The sequence below is a fragment of the Coregonus lavaretus genome (genome assembly GCF_964263955.1).
Source record: "Coregonus lavaretus genome assembly, chromosome: 27".
NCBI lineage: Eukaryota > Metazoa > Chordata > Actinopteri > Salmoniformes > Salmonidae > Coregonus > Coregonus lavaretus.
In genome coordinates, this window is record NC_140014.1 from 17,264,356 (window position 1) to 17,284,359 (window position 20,004).

Below are 20,004 nucleotides of genomic sequence, written 5' to 3' on the forward strand. Positions count from 1 at the left end.
CATGTTCTCTGTGTTATTTGTTTGGGTCTATTGATTTGAATGGCTTTATTTCATAGCAGAGGAACAGAAGTATAGAAAGTAAATTCAACCATATCCTTTAAAACTGTTATTACAGAGATGGGTACTAGCCTACCCTCACAGTAACGCCTATCCTCCATAAATCATCTTGTGAGAATCTGCTGCTTTAGCTGCAGTGACAGGTTGACTGTAACCTCTGGCTTTGGGGGGAGGGGGGGGGGGGGGGGGGTCGACGGGGTGGAGGGTGACATGATGGTGCTGTTGTCTTGGTTTTTCAACCCTGGCCCAGAAGCAGCAGCAGGGGTAACCTGACCCCCTTCCCATCTGTCCCCCTGCTGCTCCATGCAGCTCCAGGAGAGGAGGCTGGGATAATGGGCCCCCACCGAAGGTACAGGTGCAAAGTCTACAGCACCTAGCCTACATTGCATCTGCTCTGCCCTGGCTGGGAGGATTGTTAAAGACTTAAGACAAGCACTTGTCGATAATTGGTGGTGTGTTGGTCTGTCTATCTTGCCTGAACCTGTCCCTTTGGACCATCTGAAGCTCTCCTGTATTTGTCTACATTATGTGATTGAATTTTCACAAGTTAAGAAAGGAGAATAATTATGATATACAGTAGGTTCAATTCAAGACACACTGAGTATACCAAGCATGAGTTGCACCCCTTCTTTTGCCCTCAGAACAGCTTCAATTCGTCAGGGCATGGACTCTACAAGGTGTCAAAAGCTTTCCACGGGGATGCTGGCCCATGTTGACTCCAATGCTTCCCACAGTTGTCAAGTTGGCTGGATGTCCTTTGGGTGGTGGACCTTTCTTGATACACATGAGAAACTGTTTAGCATGAAAAACCCAGCAGCGTTGCAGTTCTTGACACAAACCGGTGGGCCTGGCACCTACTACCATACCCCGTTCAAAGGTACTTAAATATTTTGTCTTGCCCATTCACCCTCTAAATGGCACACATACACAGTCCATGTCAAAATTGTCTCAAGGTTTAAAAATCCTTATTTAACCTGTCTCCTCCCCTTCATCTACGCTGATTGAAGTGGATTTAACAAGTGACATCAATAAGGGATCATAGCTTTCACCTGGATTCACTTGGTCAGTCTATTTCATGTTTTGTATACTCAGTGTACATGAACATTCAATTTTTTCTATTTTGTGACATATCGAGAGTTCCACTTCTTCTGACTGCTGCCTAGAGGCCTGTCCTAATTAGTGAACTACATGACAGTATCCACAGTCCTGACCCAACAATGATCATTAACCCCTCATGGGCTGGCTGAAGCCACACATGCTTCTGGAAGTTGTTACCAATCTTTCTGTCTCTTTTCATGGGGAGTGAATGTGAACCTGGCTGTTCAGCCTACACAGTCAGGTAGCCATTTAAACGGGAAAATGGAATTCTGAGTCTCCTCAAGAGAAGACAAATGTCCTTCTGATCTAGAGGTGAGTTGTGTGGCCATCACCTCTTTGTCCTGCTGCCATGGTCTGACCAGGCATTATGGCAATTTATAACTGGAAGCTAAGTGCTCTCTGTCTCTTCTTTATACAAACCAAACCAGGCCTTTTGAGATGCTGCTTTATGATAGTGTGTGGCATGAATCATCTATGGGGCGGCAGGTAGCTTAGTGGTTAAGAGCGTTGTGCCAGTAACCGAAAGGTGGCTGGTTCTAATCCCAGAGCCAACTAGGTGAAAAATCTGTCGACGTGCCCTTGAGCAAGGCACTTAACCCTAATTGCTCCTGTAAGTCGCTCTGGATAAGAGCGTCTGCTAAATGACTAAAATGTAAATGTAAATATCAATAATGAATCGACAGTCAATTTAGGGTATATTTTCAGTTGCCTACAAGAAATTGCTGGCATCAGGGATGCAATCATAGTTAAATGAAACCTGAAAAGGGTCCATGTGGAATTAGGGTGGTATGTTTAGAGGAGTACAGTCCGACTTGAATAGTCTCTGTTTGAAGTCAGGTGTGCACCTTTTTCGGTCCCTCATCCAGACACATCATTGTAGAAATTATGCATCCGCAGTGAATATGCCTGCATCATGTCTTGAGTATCCATGGTAATTATGCTATTACTCACCCTTTACTAATTACCCACTTGAGTAGGCTTCATCTACGTTTTGTTTTGAGCTTTCACATAGCCTGAAGATTCATACAAATAGCCAAATTAATTAATGTTGTGAAGCTGAGAGAAATAATGTATGATATTCTGTTGAGTAGGCAAAATCCAGTGGAGAAATTGAAAGAATACGAATGATTTTCAAGATAACTTTTTCTCCATATGCACCCATTTCCCAATATCCTACCGTTTAGAATTATTCGCCTGAACATTGTGTCTCTTGAGTTTGTACCCAGATGGATTTCCATAATATTTCATTTACACAATAATTTTTTTATTGTTTTGTTTTTCTAAAGGACATATAATTATTTCTGACAAACATTTTAATTAATACTTCCCTATAGGGCCATTTATTTTATTGTAGCTATGACTAGAAGTCAGGGAGTGCGGGCATACCTGGGTGATGTAGGACTAGTATTATTCAGACCGTTTGTGTCAATGTCAAACTATAGCAAAATAAATGGTTTCATTTTGAAAATATTTTTTTTATTTCGATGGATAGATAGATTACAACAGTGTACACATACAATCAAAGCGCTATAAAAGCCAACATTTAAGAAAATAAACATGTTCATAGAAAAAGATTGCATCTAAGGTAAGAGCTTTACGTTTTACAAGAGCTGTGGAGATTGAAGATTTAGACCGATCCACGATAATTATCACAACTCATAATTTTGACAAAACATTTGGCTACGACATGTGAACTGCCAGAATGACACAGAATAATCACGCAACACAACAATAAATTACATAAGAGAATTGCAAATAGAATAAATAAATAAATACAAGTATTATGACGAAACAATATTGCAACAATTAATAATAAAATATGTGCCAGCATTCAAAATTAAAACAATCATTATGTTGACTTTTTTAAGGCAGTTGTACAGCAGAGTTTAGATGTGTTTAGGCTATATTCTAAAGGCATTTGTGGTTCTACTAAAAGGGAATGTTTCGATATTTGTACGTTTTTAAGACAAAGTTGATAAGTCTGTCCTGTGATTCATAAGTTAACATAAAGCTGAAAGAAACAGAAATTCACAGTCGGTGAATTAAAAGGCTTTTATGAGGGAAAATACCCATAGAAAATGAAACAGTTCTTAGGTCTAGAAGCTATTAGGCAACTTGAGCACGTGTGCAGCTGTCCTAGAAAAATACCTTTAACAGTCAAACTAACACTTTGTTTTCTTTCGATAAACTAATTTGAGAGAGATCTCAAAATATATGCCTATTTTTTATTTCAAGAAATAGATAAGCATTCAACAACCATCTGATTGGCATGGATAGGACACCTCTCCTCGAACACACAATCTAAACATCAAGTTGCCCTGTCTTTTAGAACTGTAGGCAATTAACTTTTTTTTTTCAACTCTCCCTTTGCTCCGGTCGAGGGCACGCATTTTCTTCTGTTCAGCAAGCGGGGCGCACGGGCATTTGAAGCAGGATCACCTGCCTATTTTCCGACGGATGGCATTTGTTGATGTGCCTCGTGAGTCCCGGTGAGCTGTAGAAAGTGGCAGAGCAGTACTTGCAGGAATACACCTGGGAGGAGTGCATGAGACGCAGGTGTCTCTCCTGGCTGGCCCTGTTGGGGAAATTCTCCCCGCAAACGGGGCAGAGAAGGCAGTCCACGGGGCTTAGATTCAGGGGACTTTGGTTTGTATTTTCCTCTGAGGATAAGGCGGACACTGGCACCGGCTCTTCCACTCTGTCGCTGTTTTTAAACGCGTGGTCCGTGAACATTTTATTCTGCAAGGCTTGGTGTCCCAGGATGTGTTTTCTTAGGTATGCTTGGCGCTTAAACCTCTTCCCACAGTATTGGCAGTCGTATAAACCGTCTTCTGAGCCCGATTCAGACATACCCGGGCTGGGGGTGTCTCTGTCACTCAGTAGCTCGATTCTTGGATCTTTGGCTTCCTCCGGGGTGGACTTGACACCGGGGGGCATTTTAGCGATTTCAGATTTGATGCTCGGGGTAGATGGTATCCCGGCTGCACTCTGCGCTCTCGGTTTGTGCCAGCGCCGGTGAGAGGCGAGGTTAGCCGGGCAGCTGAACATCTTATCACACTCAGGACACCTGTACTCAACTCTCACTATCCTAGAGCACTTGTGCTGGGCCAAAGAAAAGGGATCCGCGTATGCTTCCTTACACAATTGGCAGACAAACTCTCCTAAAGGCTTCCCACCTGCCGATGTCTGCGTTCTGGGTTTAAAGTCGACAGGAGCCTCTTTGATTTTCAGACCAAGTACCGGAGAGGTTGTCATTTCGTCTTCAAAATTCAGTTTTCTGATGGCTTTGGGTTTCTTGGAGGCAGGTTTGCTCTTGCGCTCAGTGTCGGATGAGGGCCTCTTGGTACCGCCCCTGATGGCTGTAGCAGGGATGCTGCTGGTGGTGCCGCTGCGGTTGCTGTTGCTAGTGCCTATTTTCAAATCCACGGGGGCGAACAGGATATGATCTAAGCTGCTGAGGGAGGCAGGTGTCGGGAATGACTCAGCAGAAATTGGCGAACCTAGATTGAAACTTCTTTCGTAATATTTCCTCTCGTGGTCCTTGCTGATGGGCCTGGTGGGGCTGTAGAGGGCTTGGTACACCGCCTCGGGGTTGCCAAACTGAACCCCTTTAGCATCCAGACTGGGGACCGGGGCGTCTGCTGCGATGTCCGGCGATGGAGCTGCGCGGTCCGGACTGGACGCAACAGAGACAGGCGGAGATGAGTCCACCTGACTCTGAAACGCTGGGATGTGATGCTCCTGCTCATATTCATCTGTGCGAGTCCTGTAGGAAACATGTGCTGATTTCTTGTTTCTTTTTACCAGGAATCCTTTGGGCATCTTTGCGAATGACAGAAGGGCACTTTGGAGAGGTGGGCGAAGTCTCGGATGATATCCAGGTTTGTGGAATTACAGTCACGCCAGGAGCCTCAGTTGCTAACTTATATTTTCGCAAAGCTATTGATCTCTGTGTTGCTGAAATGTTTTCGTCTCCAAGGCATAGCTGCACTCTTTTTATGCCGGAATGATGCTATTGTTCTCGCCCCTTGTTGCCGAATCCTCAACCAATCAGACGAAACGAAGATCCCAGTGGATTTGGATGTGGGAGGGTTCAAAGCCTGCGTTTGGTGGATTTCGTTGAAGTATGTGCAGATAGCTTAGCAGATGTACTTGCGGTTTATTACATTAATGTGTGCGCTCGGCCACTCCCCGACAGAGGCACACGCCGTGCCCTCCTCTTTTTACGGTTTAATGGTTCTCTATACAAATGCACACGTGCCACGGCTTTGTGCCTGTCCTTTGCGGGCCACGGAGCTGCCAAAAGGATATGTCCGTCACTGCCACAATCGTCAGAATTGTGAATTAAGACGGGGACTGGACTGGAGGGGTCCGGTTGAGAAGGCAACAACGAAGTTGCAAGGGGTTATTTGCATTAATAGAATAAAAGACAACAAAATGAAAATCTAAAAACTTGGGCAGCAAGTGATGTCAGTGGCAATAGTAAAGCAATGGCACACACATGTTGTTGTAGGCTATTGTGGTTTAATGGGACTTTCCCCCAGCCAAAATCAAGCTTTACGCACGAACCTCCAAGGAACAATATAACAACGTGTGTGTGTGTGACATTGGCATTAGGCCCTACCTACGAATATTCGATAAGCAGTGTTATTATTTTACACAAACAAGGCAAGACTTCTTGAAAATAAACATTATTTGGTACGAATTTATTTATTTGGACACGCATCTGTCTCGGCAGTTTAACTGGAGTTATAAATCAGACATCTCACTAAATACAAAAGTAATAAGAAGGGTTCAGGTCTTGGTACACAATAGCCACGGGAACGTCTGCCCACGCTGGATATCCCGTTTTTGTTTGAAAGGCAAATTGACCTCTTCACTGTGAAATAGGACTCACGGACAATCTGGCCTAGAGATAGGCGCGTGCTGTGTAATCAGTGCTCCAAACAAAGAGGGCCGAAGCCCGAATGTCAGCCCGAGCGCACGCAGTGCTGCTCTGTATGGAATGTGATACGGATCCCATGTGCAACGATAAAACATGTTTTATTATGTCTCTAAAAATATCTGTTTGCAAACTGTTTTTGTTTGATATTGTCCCGTTCTTGTTTAAATATCCTAGTATTCTTAATTTTGTGAAATATTAGTTGGTTTCCAAAGTTTTATTCTGAAGTTTACATTTGGAATGAATATATTGTCTCCCATCTTCAAATCAAGATTGGTTTAATGTTTTTAATTTGGGCAGTTTAAGTTGCATGTAGTCTATTATAAAACACTTTCAGAAAATCAGAAAGGCTTGCATGTTTGAATTCTTTGAAAATGTATTTCCAAAGGATATGTAAATTGAGCAAATTTTCATACTATATTTTGTAGTCAAGGTTATTTCAGATAATTTATTGTCAGTTTTGTGCATACATTATGTAGGCCTTTACAATTTTACAGCCATCAAGTTTATATAAGGCTATATGCTTACAAGATCGATCATCCACGATTATTTTTGTCTAGGAGGCCTAGAGTTATGGTTGCCTGCGTTTAATCATATCTTCAGATGAGTGTGCATGCGCCACTTTGCAGAGCGTGTTTTCTTTTTCTCTGCATGGGGAAACAAGGCAAGAATAATCTCCATCATCGGGTAGGCCTATTGTTCTCCTAATTTGCATAAAGCTGCTGTATGACCAAGTCAAATATTACACAATCCTTAGTTGAGACATGGGCCTTTTGAATAGGTGGCTCTGTTCTGATGCGCTTTCGCTTGCTTGAATGCAAACTGTTAGGTTTGTGCAATTCACATTTTGTCTCTCTTAAATTATACATATATAGCATTGTCTTTCTACGTTTAACTTTCAACATTAACAAGTTTAAAACGAGTTTTCTCCCCTTATCAGGCCGAAGTGCTCTAAAAATGTGAAATAGTTAACAAATATATAGGTCTAGGCTACTGGCCAGTCACATTATAGGCCCACTTAGGCCTACAACTGTTCATGCATCTGCCCTTATATGTATTTTGGCTATAGTCCGTGTTTGTTCGACAAAGTTTCTGCTGGCAGTTATATTAGTCGTGGTTCGTGGGGCTACACGATTTGATGGCATTTTAACAAGTTCCTCTTTCCCGGGTGATAATTTCTAAGAGCGCGTGGGCGGGTATGGTGGGGTTTCAGCGGATGCATTTGCGTGTTTGCTCAGTGGCCCTGCAAGAGTGGAAGCACTGAAGGATCGGCGCATCATTATCATACAGCTGCTGTTCCATCTATCCATAATGTAAACCTCATCCGCCCCTAAATAGACTTTATCTTTGGAGCCCTGAGCCCTACGCCACAACATCACTCGGCCTGGTTTAATGTTGGAAAGGTGGTCTTCTCTCTTAAATGTCAAATAATGTTTAGTGATGTGGGGAACCATTAATGTCCAGAGTTTCTGCTTGTTAGTGCTGCTCTTTTGATTGACTGATGTAGGCCTATTTAACAAAACATAATTCCCTAATGTGTGTGGCAACTTTTCATAAATTACACAAAATCTATTTATCAAACATTGTATGTCACTTTTTTACAGAATGATGATAAAGGCCTACAGCATTTACTCAGAAGTAACCTCTTTCTGAGTTAATTCACTTCAGACTCAGCTCACAGTCTGCCTTTTTTATTGCACCACCTACAAATCAAATCAAATTGTATTTGTCACATGTGCCGAATACAACAGGTGTAGACCTTACAGTGAAATTCTTCCTTACAAGCCTTTAACCAGCAATGCAATTTTAAGAAAGAATACCAAAAAAAAACATGATTTTTATTTATTTATAAGAAATAAAAGTAACAAATAGTTAAAGAGCAGCAGTAAAATAACAATAATAAAATAACAATAGCGAGGCTATATACAGGGGGTACTGGCACAGAGTCAATGTGCGGGGGCACCGGTTAGTCAAGGTAATTGAGGTAATATGTACATGTAGGTAGAGTTATTAAGTGACTATGCATAGATAATAAACAGAGAGTAGCAGCAGCGTAAAGGGGGGGGGGGGGGGGGGGGGGGGGCAATGCAAATAGTCTGGGTAGCCATTTGATTAGATGTTCAGGAGTCTTATGGCTTGGGGTTAGAAGCTGTTTAGAAGCCTCTTGGACCTAGACTTGACAATTTTTAGGGCCTTCCTCTGACACCGCCTGGTATAAAGGTCCTGGGTGGCAGGAAGCTTGGCCCCAGTGATGTACTGGGCGTACGCACTACCCTCTGTAGTGCCTTGCGGTCGGAGGCAGAGCAGTTGCCATACCAGGCAGTGATGCAACCAGTCAGGATGCTCTCGATGGTGTTGCTGTAGAACCTTTTGAGGATCTGAGGACCCATGCCAAATCTTTTCAGTCTCCTTAGGGGGAATAGGTTTTGTCGTGCTCTCTTCACGACTGTCTTGGTGTGCTTGGACCATGTTCGTTTTTTGGTGATGTGGACACCAAGGAACTTGAAGCTCTCAACCTGTTCCACTATAGCCCTGTCGATGAGAATGGGGGCGTGCTCGGTCCTCTTCTTTTTCCTGTAGTCCACAATCATCTCCTTTGTCTTGATCACATTGAGGGAGAGGTTGTTGTGCTGGCACCACACGGCCAGGTCTCTGACCTCCTCCCTATAGGCTGTCTCGTTGTTGGTGGTGATCAGGCCTACCACTGTTGTGTCATCGGCAAATTTAATGATGGTGTTGGAGTCGTGCCTGGCCATGCAGTCATGAGTGAACAGGGAGTGAAATAAGGATGCAGAAATTGAAGGAAGGGGGATCACCCTGAATAGCTCCCTTTCTGGTCAAATCCTTTTGGGTTGCCAAATATGTAACAGAATATAAAAAGATCGCAAAATCTCTATCAAACCATATTTCTTCAAATGATCCCTAAGATATCCATTTCACCTTTGTCCATTAGCCCACTGTCTGAATCTCACCCACCCCCATCCTGTTAGAATGCTCAAAGGATGTCACTGTAATTTACGCTCTTCATGACATGGGCTCCATGAATGGCATTGTCAATCAATGATTGTAATGGATGAGCTGTAGGGCAATTGTGCTTGTGTGTAATCTGCTAGAGGGAGGCTCCATTCAGCACCAAGTACAGGGCCAGTGAGGAATCTAGATTTAATCAGGGGCTGAGGGGTTCTAAGAACCAGGGCAGCAAGGCTTATAGCCTTTGTCTCCTTGCAGATGGACCACGTCTGTCCGACATTTGACTTATTAGATCCAGAAACAATATTTAGTAAATCATTGTCTTTTCTACAATATTTTACGATATACATAGATCTGAATTGTACACTGGGTGTACAAAACATTAGGAACACCCCTTTTGCCCTCAGAACAGCCTCAATTCGTCGGGGCATGGACTCTACAAGGTGTCAAAGCGTTCCACAGGGATGCTGGCCCATGTTGATTCCAATGCTTCCCACAGTTGTGTCAAGTTGGCTGGATGTCCTTTGGGTGGTGGACCATTCTTGATACACACAGGAAACTGTTGAGCATGAATAACCCAGCAGCATTGCAGTTCTTGATACACTCAAACCAGAGCACCTAGCACCGACTACCATACCCTGTTCAAAGGCACTTACATCTTTTGTCTTGCCCATTCACCCTCTGAATGGCACACATACACAATCCATGTCTCAATTGTATCAAGTCTTAAAAATCCTTCTTTAACCTGTCTCCTCCCCTTCATCTACACTGATTGAAGTGGAATTAACAAGTGACATCAATAAGGGATCATAGCTTTCACCTGGATTCACCTGAACAGTCTACTGTATGTCATGGAAAGAGCAGTTGTTCTTAATGTTTTGTACACTCAGTGTATATCATGTATAGTTTACGTCTATAAGATATGTCTCTTGCAGAATGCAACAGTCTGTATGGCCAACATTCATTTGACATTCATTGTTTTGTATTGGCACTCCTTACAGCACAATAGTAGCTACCATATGGAAATGGTTCCCTGAAACATGATGTCTCCAAGCCCTGGGGCATATTAAATTCACTCATCTAAAACTTCAGAGACCTGCTCAGAAATCTCTCCAGTCCATTGGTTGTGTTCCGCCAGAGCCTCCTGTCACCAAGCATTCCCTGGAATGTTAAATGCTAATTCACCTCAGAGCCCTGGAGGTGGATAAAGTGATTGTTCTATCTGGGCTGATTAAAATGTGCTGCCCAGTCTCTCCCTTCAGTGTTCACCTCTATCGTTCCACACATTCATTTCTCTATTAATGAGCGAACAACAAAGAACAATCGGTGCGGCTGCTGTGTTAGAGATAATAAGGACAGCAGGTGCCAAGCACCCCACTGCAGGTTTTCTCTCTGCTCCAGCTCATTCAATTACCTGACAAGAGTTCTTTGAGACAGAGCTGCACTATGAGGGTGCAGAGAGGGAAATTGAGGTACGCACGTGTGGAGACACATACACACAATCCAACCATTCCCCACACATATTTTGAAAACAAAAACACAGATTTTCTTCCCTCGTGGATTCTATTAACAGATGTTTACTCATGACTGTAGGTGTTATTGTCTCTAGTGCAAGAATATGGTGACCGACTGGATTTTTTTGGTTTGTTTAAATGACTGTGTATTTATTTTCCTTTAAGATCAGAAGGTAAGGTGATGTCCATTTACACCCCAAGTCATGAACAACCAACCATAATGACTGTAGTGACTCAATGTACAGAAATGAAACCAGAAACATCGCTCAAATTGATTATTTTATGAGGTCACCATTAACTTGATGAAACTGCTGAAGACAGATGCATCATCAAGAAAAAACAAGAAAGATGGCCGCTCAGAAACCTAATGAGCCACATCCTCCCTTGATTGACATATGGCCTCTCAGCACTTCATCTTACATTCTCTATTGTCCAGTGATCAATACATCAACCACCATCCCCTTTCATAACGTGCCAGAGAATCAGGTCACAGCTTACCTACCCCACTGAAGTTGACATTTAAAATGGTTAAGGTAAGGGTTAAGGTTAGGGTTAGGGTTGGGTAAGGGTTATTGTTAGGGTAGGGGTTAAGGTTAGGGTTAGGGTTTAGGGTAGGGATGTCCCAAGGATCCCGGATAGTACAATTCTGATAATTTTTCCACTAATGGTCTTTTGACAAATCACATTTTTCAGAGCTGATCTGATTGGACAAAATACCAATTAGTGAAAAAAAGATCAGAATTGGACTGCCTGTGCAAACACAGCCTATAAGTATGAATGTAGGCCTATTCAAATCAAATCAAATGTTATTGGTCACATACACATATTTAGCAGATGTTTTTGTGGGTGTAGCGAAATGCTTGTGTTCCTAGCTCCAACAGTGCAGTAGTATCTAACAATTCACAACAATACACACAAATCTAAAAGTAAAAGAATGGAATTAAGAAATACATACATTTTAGGATGTGCAATGTCGGAATGGCATTGACTAAAATACAGTAGAATACAGTATATATATGAAATGAGTAAAGCAGTATGTAAACATTATTAAAGTGACTAGTTTTCCATTATTAAAGTGACCAGTGATTCCATGTTTATGTACATGGGGCAGCAGCCTCTAAGGTGCAGGGTTGAGTACCTGGGTGGTAGACGGCTAGTGATGGCTATTTAACAGTCTGATGGCCTTGAGATAGAAGCTGTTTTTCAGTCTCTCTGTCCCAGCTTTGATGCACCTGTACTGACCTCGCCTTCTGGATGATAGCGGGGTGAACAAGCCGTGGCTCGGGTGGTTGATGTCCTTGATTATCTTTTTGGCCTTCCTGTGACATCCGGTGCTGTAGGTGTCCTGGAGGGCAGGCAGTGTGCCCCCGGGTGATGCGTTGGGCAGACCACACCACCCTCTGGGGAGCACTGTGGCATATTCACCTATGGTTTTTTTGCAATGTTTAGATCGATATCGGAAACTGTTGGTATCAGTTTGTGCTTTGGCCTGAGACACCCACCAAGCTGTTAAAGGCTAGAGTAAAGAATGTCACTTCAGAACCCTCTGGATGGAGAGCAGCACTGTGGTAGCTGTCCATGGTGCTGAATCTTAACTCATGACTTAGAATGCAGAACTCATCTGACCTTTTCAGATACATTTCACTTCTATGTAACCATTTTTAACCAGGTAAGTCCATTGATAACCTGTTTTCAGAGTAGACAGGGGTAGATGTGATGAAGAAGACATGACTGGGCTTGTGTTGTAGGATAGCCTGAGGTCAGTCAGTCCCATCCATTTCATTTCCCCTTAGGTGATTATTAGGCTTACCCTTCTTCTCATCTGAATACTTAGCATTCATTTGTCATTATGATTTACAGAGGGGAAAACCCTTACATCAAAGGAGTCTAAATGACTTTTGAGGCTGAGAAAAGTATGAATGTTTTATGTTAATTAAAGTTTGCACTAATGTATCAATGTGATGATTTCTTTAGCTGCTTTGTCATGAATCATTTGTAAATCTGTTCCAAACTTGTCATCTTTTGTTAATTCATTTATTTTCCAGTAAGATGTTCTTCAATGCATGAGAAATGCAACAATTAGATGGAATGTTTTCAGACTCAGACAGTCTTCACATATACACACAAAAAAACAAATGGCCATGTGTGAAGAGTTTTGAATGTCACATTTCCCAAAGCTTTTCCAAAATTGACCCAGTCTGATTTAGATGGCATAATTAGCATTCTGTCACAATTGTGCTTCTTCCTTGATTATTAAATGATCCCCCTAATTAGTCACTATACAGGGTTAATCAGACTCTGCTCATCACACTTATTATTTTCTCTCAGAAAAAAACAAACCGTAATTTATTATATCAGTCTTTTCATCAGCAAGGTTAGCATCCCTCCCTCCAAAATTAATATAATGTTGTAAATGGAAGTAAGGAGCAGGCTGGACCCAGACAGATGAAAGATTTCTCTCATATTAATTAAGTCCTAATTATGTAGTGGGAGTTGGGAGCCGTTTCCATAATAAGCTAGATGAGATCAGTCATGGAGTGGCCTGTGGAGTTGACACGCAGACGCACCCTCCGGATGCTCCGAGACCCCCTCTACCCCTCTACCCCTATAGCCTCCACCACCTACCCCTGTACTATGTGACCCTGTAGAGAGGCCTATCAGGCAGCTGGGAGTTATGCTGTGTTAGCATGGAGCTTACTGGTTCAGCGAGTTGGTCTTCTGCTAGTATTAGGTAGGGTCAAAGAAGGAGGATTGTCACGACTTCCGCCGAGGCTGCCTCCCCTCCTTGTTCAGGCAGGCTTCGGCGTTCGTCATCACCGGCCTACTAACCACTGCCGCCCCAATTATCATCATCACATTTGTCTTGTCTTGTCAATCACACACACCTGGTTCTATCCCCTCATTAGTCTGTGTATAAGTGTTCCCTCTGCCCCCTTGTCCTTGTGGGTGATTGTTTGAATGTGAGAGTAGTGTAGCTCAGTGGAGCTACTCGTACCATTTTGTTGCCAGGGTAGATATTTCCCCTGTGCCTATGTATTGTATGGAAAAACCGTTACAGTGTATTGCCAGGGTCGATAGTTTCCCCTGTGCCTGTTTCGTTTGTCGCTATTCCAGCGTATTTTGTGTAACAAAGGAATAAACTCTGTATTCTGTGATTACCCTCCTGCGCCTGACTCCTTCCAACACACTCATCACAAGGATATTCATAGTTTACATACAATAAATATGTGTTTCAATTAATGTTGAGTGGCTTGAGGTCCTCCTTTAAAACAATGCACAGTTCTGGGCACGGGGTAGTGGACCGTATTGCCCAACCTAATCACAAACAACCTGCATGCATTTGCCAGAGGATTAAAATACCCCAATACTGTGTGCACTTGGGGTCGGCTGTGGCTGAAATAAACTCTGTATCTCGTAATTGGGTGGTTAATCACTGCCATTCTGTAGTGTATGTCCTTAGGTTCCTTGAGCTGATTTGCTCCATACTCCCAACAATCAAGTGTTGTGTGATTGGAGTCCACAGTCATGCGTTGCCCTCCAAGGCCGAGTGGGATTACAAAGAGTATGATTAGTTAATCAAATCAAGATCCCCCATTCTCTAGATTTCTGTCCTTTCCATGTTTGTGTGTACACCTTATTTAAATGGAAATTATACTGCATTGCACTTGAGGAAGGATGAATCTGCATGTGAATGATGATAGTAGGCAACAGACAGTGGTGAATATATAACAGGATCTTTCACTCTCAGTCATAGTGTTATGGCATCATCATCATCCTGTAGTTTAACTACGCAATTATCCATGTTATTCACAACTGAGGACTTAATCAATGGTCAAGCAAATCATCATTTACGAGAAAAACTGGTCTTCAAATGTATGTGATGATACACAAGTCAGAAAAAACAGAGTCCAATACATCAAAAGATAGGGGCATTTGTAACTCTAAGAACATAAATTAGCATGTGAAAGACATACAATAGGCTGGCACAGTACGTAGCTCAGGAAAATCATGTTCATTCTTTTGTATTGGTGTGTACACCTGGGGTTCAGGACAACCTGTAGAGTCCAGGAGAACAGGCAGCTATGTCAACAGAAAAATGGGGTTCTGTCCGGTGCCTTCTGATATTTCCTTCCAGGGGCAGCTAACTTGACCTGAGCACCATGCCTGGGACCAGCTCTATTATCTACCAATGACAGAAGCCCATTGTGAGAGCGTCTTTACCAAGAAGATACAGGGTCGTGGATGCCCCCATCCATCTCTGTCTGGGGGGGGGCGATTGATTGTGACGTGGGGTAGGGGGGATTCCATTCTGATGACTGATGGGAGGACCCCTTTGACTCTCAGCACATGGTGAGGAGAGGCAGGGGTATGATGAGGGGTCAGGGCAGCTGGTGGGGATAACAGGGGTTGGATAGGGGTTGGGGGTTGCCGGTATCACAAGATTGAGGGGTGCCTGGACAAAGCACCCCAGCCAACCCCCTGAGTCTATAAGCCACCCCATCCATCACCCGCTCGCTTTGTGATTAGCCTAGCGTCTGCTAATCGTTTCATCATCAGAGGGATATAATGGTGATGACAACAGACGCAGGCTGACAGTGAGGCCCTGCTAGGAGTGTCAGTCCACGGGGCCCTAAGTGCCCGCAAGGTGCCGTATGCCAGCAGGGCAGCTGTATTAAATGTATGCCCCTGTGTGCTTTCTTCCTGGGGTTTCTGGCGACTGAGAGTCAGCGCTGCGGCCACCACTGAAGGTGCATTCATGACCAGATAATAGGTCATACTGTATTGTGTTTGAAGAGTGGTTAATGGTTACACAAGGAAGAGGCCGACATAGGTATCTATTGAGTTTGGGTATTCTGAAATGAACACCTGCCTTGTTCAGTCCATATAATCACTGATGAAGCATTGCTATGGTGTTTTTGTGTTTCCCGAAAATAAACATTTAATTGAAAATCAATTGCCATACACAATATTGGGAAAATGAAATAAAGATGATCTCTAAATCTCATTACACATGAGCACTGTTCCAGCTTGTCTCCTCCTCGTCCTCCGGTGCTCCCAGCAATCTGCCAGTGAGAGTATGATATTAGAGTTAACCAGAGGAGAGAGGCTGTCTTTGGAAGGTTGTTAAACCCAGCCTTAGCCTCGCTCCACTGGCCTGCTCCAGCAGCTTAGCACCCTAATCAGCCTGAGAGGCCTCATTATGACAAGCTCTGGAGCTCCACGTGGAATATGGTGTAGCTGGAAGGATGTGGTGATACATATGAGATGGCCTTGGGCGAGGCTAGGAGTTTTCCCCTACTTCATGACCAGAAAAAACTCTGGGCTCTAGTTGAAAATCAAGTGTCATTCATCTATCTATAATAGTTGTCTATAGTTGTGATCAATGTTCCCTCTAAGCTGTGCGCATAAGAAATATCAGCACGCGCAGAGAAGCACGAGATTGAACTTCACTCAGTTTTCCCCATTAGTTAACACTATCAACGTTTCCCTTTACTGTGGGAATTGTGATCGAATCAATGCAATATTAGCCACTTTCAATGCAACGTACCGAAACAAAATGAATTATGCAAGACTTAGTATGCAAAACTAACTATGCAAGAGATTTTGTTGTAGGCAGAATGCATCTGAGTAAGATTCTATTGCATTGACAGGCACTGCTCAGCCCGTACTCTACACAGACCTGTGCGCCATAACCAATCAGAGCTGCAGTAGGCCTATAGGCAATAGACCATTCATATATGGATCTGCCATTCACTTTGAACTGGACTGTTTTTACAGCATTTTATATTGTTGTTGATCAAAGCGAGCGCTACATGTAGCGACATGTGCACATTTGTACATTTCTTCATATACTTTGCTAGTTAGTGTGTTATTAGCCCAGTTTTAGATAGTTTGTAGTCAGCAATGGGGGAGTGATTGCTTCCTACAAGAGCACAAAACCGGTGCATTTCTAGACATCTTTGAAACGCTAGTCAGGTAAAGAGCTATTTTTGTCTTACAGGGGCAGTGTTGTATTTTGAGACAGGCTTGAAAAAGCTAAGTAGCCAATAGGCAGAGGGTAGCATAATTTGTCTGATTCTCTGTAATGGTATGGGAATAATAATGAATTTTATTTTGTGAAGTGGTTTCTTGCATCAAACAACACAACAACATTTTCAGTCAACTCCTTGTCTGAAGGACAAGTGGATAAACAGCTTAATGTCAAGCACTGCATGTTTTTTCAAAAGTCTCATGGAATGTAGGCTGACATTGAACACCACACATTGGCTGCTACTGTAGGCTGAATGATAGAACCGCTATTTCCATGTTAAAATGTTATGGGATGCATTTTCTCCATTGTTTCTAATGGTAGGCCACTCTGGTAGGCCTACATTATGATCAAATAGCCACAGTAGCCTACTAGACCACTGTTAAAACAGTGTAACCTTTTGAGAGGCCACCCAGCCAGGTGAGAACAGGGTGAGGTGAGGAGCTCCAGGATGCCACAGGTAACCTGATCTGAAGTTGACAGAAAGGGGACAGGTGCTCTAAGTCTGACTGCCCACCTCGTGGGCAAGACGTTTTAGTGGCCCCCCTCTTGAAGGCGGAGAGAATTTTTTATTTTTTTTAAGTACCTTTCTTGCAATTCTACACATTTTGCCATGGGCCGGAGAGAAAAATGTGCAGTTTTAAAGGTACTTTCCTGAAATTCTACACATTTTGCCATGACATGCCATGTTAATATGATATCTGAGTGAGAGTGACCAACAAAATCAGTGAGAGCCCCCTGGAGGTCAGGGCCCCTGGGCACGCGCAAGGTCGGTAATTTGGTCATGATTTCTACAAGTTTAGATAGCTGGGACTAATTTACCAATCAAAAAAATTATAATCCTGACAGGACTAATTGAGTGACTGTCAGTGACTGACATAAGAAAAGGAAAACTGCTGATGTAGAACCACATTTCAAAATATATATACAGTACCAGTCCTACTCATTCCAGGTCTTTTCTTTATTTTTACTATTTTCTACATTGTAGAATAATAGTGAAGACATCAAAACTACGAAATTACATTTTAGTCATTTAGCAGACACTCTTATCCAGAGCGACTTACAGTTAGTGAGTGCATACATTTTCATACTGGCCTCCTGTGGGAAACAAACCCACAACCCTGGCGTTGCAAGCGCCATGCTCTACCAACTGAGCTACAGGGGACCACACATGGAATCATGTAGTAACCAAAATAGTGTTAAACAAATCAAAATATATTTTATATTTGAGGTTCTTCGAAGTAGCCACCCTTTACATTGATGACAGCTTTGCACACTCTTGGCATTCTCTCAACCAGCTTCATGAGGTAGTCACCTGGAATGCATTTCAACTAACAGGTGTGCCTTTGTGGAATTTCTTTCCTTCTTAATGCGTTCGAGCCAATCAGTTGTGTTGTTGTCACGCCTTGACCTGGAGAGACTGTTATTCTCTAGATAGTTTGGTCAGGGTGTGAAACTCTATGTTAGAATTTCTATGTTTAGCATCTAGAATTGTATTTCTAGGTTTGGACGGGTGTGATTCCCAATCAGAGGCAGCTGTCGCTCGTTGTCTCTGATTGGGGATCATACTTAAGTAGCCTGTTTGCCTACCTTAGTTGTGGGATCTTGTTTATGTTCTGTGTTAGGCTTGTATGTGTATTTTTTATTTTATTTTACCTTTATTTAACTAGGCAAGTCAGTTAAGAACAAATTCTTATTTACAATGACGGCCTACACCGGCCAAACCCGGAACGACGCTGGGACAATTGTGCGCCGCCCTATGGGACTCCCAATCACGGCCGGTTGTGATACAGCCTGGAATCGAACCAGGGGGTCTGTAGTGACGCCTCAAGCACTTAGATGCAGTGCCTTAGACTACTGCGCCACTCCTCTCTCCTAGCCTGAGGACTTCACGTTACGTTGTTTCTTGTTTTGTTTATGTTTATTGAGTTTAATAAACATGTACGCTTTTCACGCTGCACCTTGGTCTGAACCGTCTCTCAACGATCGTGACAGAAGATCCCACCAAACGAGGACCAAGCAGCGTTGCCAGGAGCAGACATCCTGGACATGGGAGGAGATCCTGGATGGTAAGGGATTTTGGACATGGGAGGAGATCCAGGCTGGGATGGATCGCCGTCCTTGGGAACAGACAGAGGAAGCCCGGGTGAGAGAGGAGCAACGGCGACACCGCCGGCGCCGGCCGAAGAGGAAGCCCGAGAAGCAGCCCCAAGAAAATGTTGGGGGGGGGGGTTCACGGGGTGGACGAATAGGCAGCAGGAGGCCGTGAAAGGGCTGACTAGAGAGGAGGAGGCCGCTATTTTAGAGGTCCTCCAAGACCTGCGGATCGAGAGTCTGAGAGAGGAGGCCACCACATTACGGGGGCTGTTAGCTCAGAGGGAGCAGGAGTTATCCGTCCAGAGGGAGGCACTACAGGAGGCTCAAAGGGAGAAAGAAGTAGTGGAGGCAAGGAGAGAGGAGCTGGTCAGGTAACAGAAGGAGCGTGTGTTCATAGAGGAACCTAGGTATGCGGAGATACGCACTATGTCGCCAGTGCGCATTCACAGCCCAGTGCGTCCTGTGCCAGCGCCCCGCACGTGCCGTGCGAAAGTGGGCATCCAGCCAGGACGGGTTGTGCCGGCTCTAAGCTCTAGACCACCAGTGCGCCTCCACAGTCCGGCACGGCCCGTTCCTGCTCCCCGCACCAGACCAGTGGTGCCTGTCGCCAGCCCGGTACGCCCCGTACCTGCTCCCCGCACCAAACCAGTGGTGCGTGTATCCAGTCCAGTACGGCCCGTACCTGCTCCCCACACCAAACCAGTGGTGCGTGTCGCCAGCCCGGGACGCCCCGTACCTGCTCCCCGCACCAAGCCAGTGGTGCGTGTTCCCAGTCCGGTACGGCCCATATCTGCTCCCCGCACCAGGCCAGTGGTGCGCGTATCCAGTCCGGTATGGCCCGTTCCTGCTCCACGCACCAAACCAGTGGTGCCTGTCGCCAGCCCGGTACGCCCCGTACCTGCTCCCCGCACCAAACCAGTGGTGCGCGTATCCAGTCCGGTAGGGCCCGTGCCAGCTCCTCGCACCAGACCTGTGGTGCGTGTCTCCAGTCCGGCACTGCCCGTTCCTGCTCCTCGAACCAGACCAGTGGTGCGTGTCCCCAGTCCGGCCCGGCCTGTTCCACCAGCAACGGTCAGCTGCTCCACTCTGGAGCCAGAGCAGTCCGCTCCACCGGTGCCCAGTCCAACTCCGGTCAGCGGTTCCACTCCGGGGTCAGAGCAGTCCGCTCCACCGGTGCCCAGTCCAGCTCCGGTCAGAGGATCCACTCCGGAGCCAGAGCAGTCCGCTCCACCGGTGCCTAGTCCAGCTCAGGTCAGCGGTTCCATTCCGGAGCCAGAGCAGTCCGTTCCACCAGGGTC

The 20,004-nt window shown here is 44.5% G+C and overlaps 1 protein-coding gene across 1 annotated transcript; it reads right to left on the bottom strand.

Moving 5' to 3' along the window:
• Positions 1-3,555: 3,555 nt before the first annotated feature.
• LOC311102493 (insulinoma-associated protein 1a-like) lies at positions 3,556-4,977 on the bottom strand (the record flags this gene model as incomplete). Its single annotated transcript, XM_084143852.1, has 1 exon — positions 3,556-4,977. One exon carries the CDS (start codon positions 4,975-4,977, stop codon positions 3,556-3,558), a length of 1,422 nt encoding a protein of 473 aa, XP_083999978.1.
• Positions 4,978-20,004: the final 15,027 nt, after the last annotated feature.